General features: G+C 42.5%; 1 protein-coding gene across 4 annotated transcripts in view; it reads left to right on the plus strand.

Annotated features, from left to right (window-relative positions):
* Positions 1-5,000, plus strand: part of LOC121685567 (probable E3 ubiquitin-protein ligase HECTD2) — a 64,507-nt gene that overhangs the window by 37,563 nt on the left and 21,944 nt on the right. For all 4 annotated transcript variants that reach the window (XM_042066162.1, XM_042066161.1, XM_042066164.1 and 1 more), the window contains exons 15-16: positions 1,641-1,799; positions 2,842-2,916. In XM_042066162.1, the coding sequence (XP_041922096.1) occupies positions 1,641-1,799; positions 2,842-2,916 (234 nt within the window). The remainder of the gene's footprint in view (positions 1-1,640; positions 1,800-2,841; positions 2,917-5,000) is intronic.

The raw sequence follows: 5,000 nt of genomic DNA on the forward strand, positions 1-5,000 counted from the left end.
GTCTCCAGTTCAGTATCCTCTCAAAGCCAGTGTGTGTGAGAGAGTGGAATCATTGGGTAAATATTTAATATCCTTTCAGTTTGCTGCAGTTTTAGTGTAATCCTCCCTAACTTGAAACACACACACACACACACACGCACGCACACATATAGACATAGAGAATCTCGCACAGACACACACACACATACACATATACATGGAGAAGCTCACACACACACACCCACCCACCCACACACACACACACACACCCACCCACCCACACACACACACACACACACCCACACACACACACACACACCCACACACACACACACACACACACACACACACACACACACACACACACACACCCCACACACACACACACACACACACACACACACACACACACACACACACACACACACACACACACACACACACACACAAGCTCAGCCTTGAGAGACTTTTCTTCCATCACCAGAGTTTCCCCTCTTCACACTCCAATAACATCAAGGGTGTGTGTGTGTGTGTGTGTGTGTGTGTGGGTGTGTGTGAGTGTGTGTGTGTACAGTAAGTGCTCCCATTTATCTCTGGCATCTCCTTACACTGAGTAGCCAGAGTCTACTTATGGGATACATATGAACTTATCTGGCTCTGTCACAGGGAACACACACACACACACACACACACAGAGAGAGAGAGACACACAGACACACACTAACATACACACGCACACGCATACACACATGTGTGTGTCAACAACTGCCACAGAACAGCCAGTGAGCTGCTGGTGGTGTAGAGTGCAGGATGGTCGTTTGCCTTGATTATTATTACTTGATTATACTGAACTCAATAATAGCACATACAACTACAGCTTTCTACACGTGTTTGTTTTGCTCCTGGGCAATAGCAAAGTGTATGTTTGCCTGTGGCTTAAAATACCCTAACAGCTGTAATCTAGCAAATCTGATTGGTAAGTGTATTTGCTGTTCCAGTAGAGCAGTGGTCTGTACAACGTAAACATTTAACCTATGTTTAGGTTACTTTTTAAAAAAAAATCTCTTTGAGTCATTGTGTGTATTTGGTTAAAAGTCTGCATCGAAATGAAACCAATTTGTTTATATTTTAATATTCTTTTTGTGACTAATATTACAGTAATAGCTGTAGCTCAGAATAGGCCTAATACAGTAACAGAGGATTGCACTGTGTAGCGCCCTCTAGTGTTGACCAGCAGAATAAAAACAAAGGGTTTCAGCGCCCCTAGTATTGACCATCAGAATAAAAACAGAGTGTTGCATTGTGCAGCGCCCCCTAGTGTTGACCACCAGCAGGTTGAGTAGCACTTGCACATGTCAAGAAGTAAGTGGCTCCTGGGGGTTGTGGCGCAACTGGCTAGTGACTACAGCGCCCGCACCACATTTGGACCGGTCATTTCCCAACCCCACCCCATCTCTTTCTCTCTCCCACTCGTCTCCTCTCAGTTTCTTCACTGTCCTATTACAAAAAAAAGCAAAAAGCCCTAAAAAATATACTTTAAAGAAAGTAAGTGGCCCCTATTATATCTTGCTGTGAAACCTGTCTCGTGTACACATGTAAACTGTGTGTGAATCAGCCCGGTTAGCTCTCTGTCCTTAACCCTGTGTGTGTGTGTGTATTAGCTCATGGGACTAGCTGTGTATAACAGCATCGCCTTGGACATTCACTTCCCACCCTGTTGCTACAAGAAGCTCCTGACTCCGCCTATAGTGCCATGTGACCAGAACACTCCAGTTGGCATGGCGACGCTGGGCCTTGATGACCTGCAGCAGGTGATGCCAGTAAGTGGCTCTCCACAAGCACTACAGCAGAAACCTGTCCTTGTGACCTAAATATCACATGCTCATCAGCAGCATTCAATCCTCTGATTGTTGCTTAAAATGTATGACATCTACTTGCCCCTGTCTGACCTGTAAGTCATACCAGAATGCACAGAAGAGGCCTTACATAGTTACTTATAACTTGTACTGTTACACCACTGTGGCCTGAGGTGCTGAAAGCTCTGTATATCTTTTTGCTCTTGCTCTTTCTCTGTATATCTTTTTGCTCTTGCTCTTTCTCTGTATATCTCAATCTCTATCATTGTTGTGTTTTAATACACATTGTAATTAGTAGTCCCCATCAAGTTACTGATGGCCTCTTAATAAACTCTATGTAAGCAAAGGAGGTAGCCTATATGGAGCTTGGTTAACGTGACAGCACATTTGGATAAAGTTAAAAAGGGCCACAAGCCTTAGTCTTTTCTTCCTTCTTATTCACTGAATTATGATTGTCAGCTTAGCTTGTAATGACACAATGCAGTTGAGGAGGATGCACTGTGTAAGAGATTGTAAATTGCCAGTCAAATTGCATCAGTCAAATTGCATCAGGCTGTGCTGTATAAATTCACTTATACACCAGGGGGCGCTAGAGAATAGGTTTTGAATTGTTAAGGGTATCTGTGAGAGTGCAGCTCTTTTGGGTTTGTCCAGGTCATCACCATGCATGTTTGTGTAAGTCTTAAAGGGGAAAAGGGAAGATGACAGACAGAAAAGAGACCATGCATGCATATATCCAGAGTCTGCATAAACAGGGGTGTTGATTGATGCAGATTGTTATACACATGATAGACAGATACAAAATGCGGACAGGGTTTCTTGTTCATATTGCCTGTTCACATGCAGGTCTGACCTGTCTGTCTTTGTCCCTCCCTGGTGTTCAGTGTGTGTGTGTGTGTGTGTGTGTGTGTGTGTGTGTGTGTGTGTGTCCAGCTTGGTTTGTCCCACCCACATCAGTTTAGGTCATTGAGATATTTATTGAGATACTGCATACCTTGTCTTACAGGATCTTGCTCATGGACTCAGTGAGTTGCTCGACTATGAGGGAAATGTTGAAGAGGATTTTTATTTGACTTTCCAGGTGAGAATTACTTGTACAGGTTCTTGTTCACACGCACACACACACACACACACACACACACACACACACACACACACACACACACACACATGCATGTGCCCACACACACACACACACACACACATGCATGTGCCCACACACACACACACACACACATATACATGCAGCCACACACACACACACACACACACACACACACACACACACAAACACACACACACACACAGACACACACACACAGACTCACACATGCATGCACACACAGACACACACACATTCAGGCAGTGCTGTGAGATGCCTGTTGTGTGACTGAGCCCTGACCAGGCGGATTGCTGTCCTGCTTTCATGTCCATGACACGTAACTGCCATTTGATTTAGTGAGTGCTGAAGTTCCAGTAATTAAAAATCCCAGCCGCTGATTCATATTTAGCATACAAATGAATGACTTTGTACATAGTCATATTCATAATCGGAATCGCTTCTCCATATTGCATCATACACGTGCGTTATCCTATTATGGCTGGCCTCAAACAGCTGACTTCCTTATTATGGGCTGTTCTGTTACCATGGGCGCCATGTGCTGGCTCATTGTTACTCTATTAATAGGCATTACTGGACATTGAATTGAGTGGTGGTCAGTGGTCATTTATTTCCCTCTGAATGTACCTTAGTTAAGACTTGAGAATGGTTTGGGGCCTTTTACAACGGTATACAATCTGTGTTTAATTTCTTCATTCATTTTCCAATATAAAACCAAAAACAAAATATCCATATCCATCAATATACATATCCATATCCATTTCCAAAACCAACAGGGAAAAAAGGAAAACGAGAGTTTTTTTTTCATTTGTTTTCCAACTTTGTCCACACTGAATACCCTTATTGAGTGAACACAGCTGAGCGGGTGCCTCTGTAGCTCTAATCTGAGTCAAATGCAAATGGCAAGTTTAATGTTGCTCGCATCAGTAGTGAATGTCCTGTGTGTTTCAGCAGCCTTCGTATACAGCCAGTCAAAACACGTTGCTGTGTTTACAGTCTTTATCTTGTAGACTGGGAGATCCATATACCCTATACTGCCTTACAGTACCTTACGGAGTTACTCATTAGCTCAGTTTAATGGTCTACAGTGTGAGATGAGTCGGTTTGTTCACGTTCATTTGTTCACATGACTACTCTGCAAATACTCTGCAAAACAAATGTCATGTGGACACACATGCTGCATAGATACTGTATACGTCAGACATACTATGTCTACACAGTTGTTTTGACACTCAAGTAATGACATTGAAAGTGTGTGTGTGTGTGTGTGTGTGTGTGTGTGTGTGTGTGTGTGTGTGTGGTTTGTGGTATGTGGGCCCGACCCATATGGCCAAAGTGTGAGAGGTCAGTTTCTGACTCGTAGTCTTCTACTGAAGATACAGTAAGATAGATTATGGTGTGGCCTGGCAGGTGTGCTTGTGGCTACTCGGAGCAAAGACTCTGGACTTCTGGGAAACTGTTAGAATGTTCTCAGAACCCAATTTAGTGTGGATTTAAAGAAGATTTATTGATGATCATCACTGCATTTTTGTAAATGTTTTTTTTTTATGTTCCATCCAAACCTTTTCAGGATGAGTTGGCTTCATTTGTGATATTGCAGTGAGAGTTGACACAATCAGAGTTGAATTAAATGAATGAATGAATCAATCAATCAATCAAACAAACACTCAATCAGCCAGTTGGGCCATGAATCAGTGATGTCACTGGGTGACCTTCAACCTTGAGTACACTTCATGAAATCAAAGAAGGGCATCCAGACACGTGACTCAAACGCATGTAATTCAATTCAATTCAATTCAACTTTATTTCGCCATGTATACAGAGATACTAGGAATTTGATTTGGTCTTCTCCATGCAGGCAACACACAGTAAAACAGAAAGACAAAAAAAACAAAGTCAAAAACACAATACAAGGACAAAAAGAACCATCATGAGCAATAAATTAATAGGAATGTAAATAGTGCTTTGTTAAATAAAAATAAAGTGCAATGAAGTCCAAGTTTAAGAGTTATTTAGGAGGGCTATTGCTTGGGGGGGGAAATCTG

Source organism: Alosa sapidissima, chromosome 16 (genome assembly GCF_018492685.1).
Source record: "Alosa sapidissima isolate fAloSap1 chromosome 16, fAloSap1.pri, whole genome shotgun sequence".
Taxonomy (NCBI): Eukaryota; Metazoa; Chordata; class Actinopteri; order Clupeiformes; family Clupeidae; genus Alosa; species Alosa sapidissima.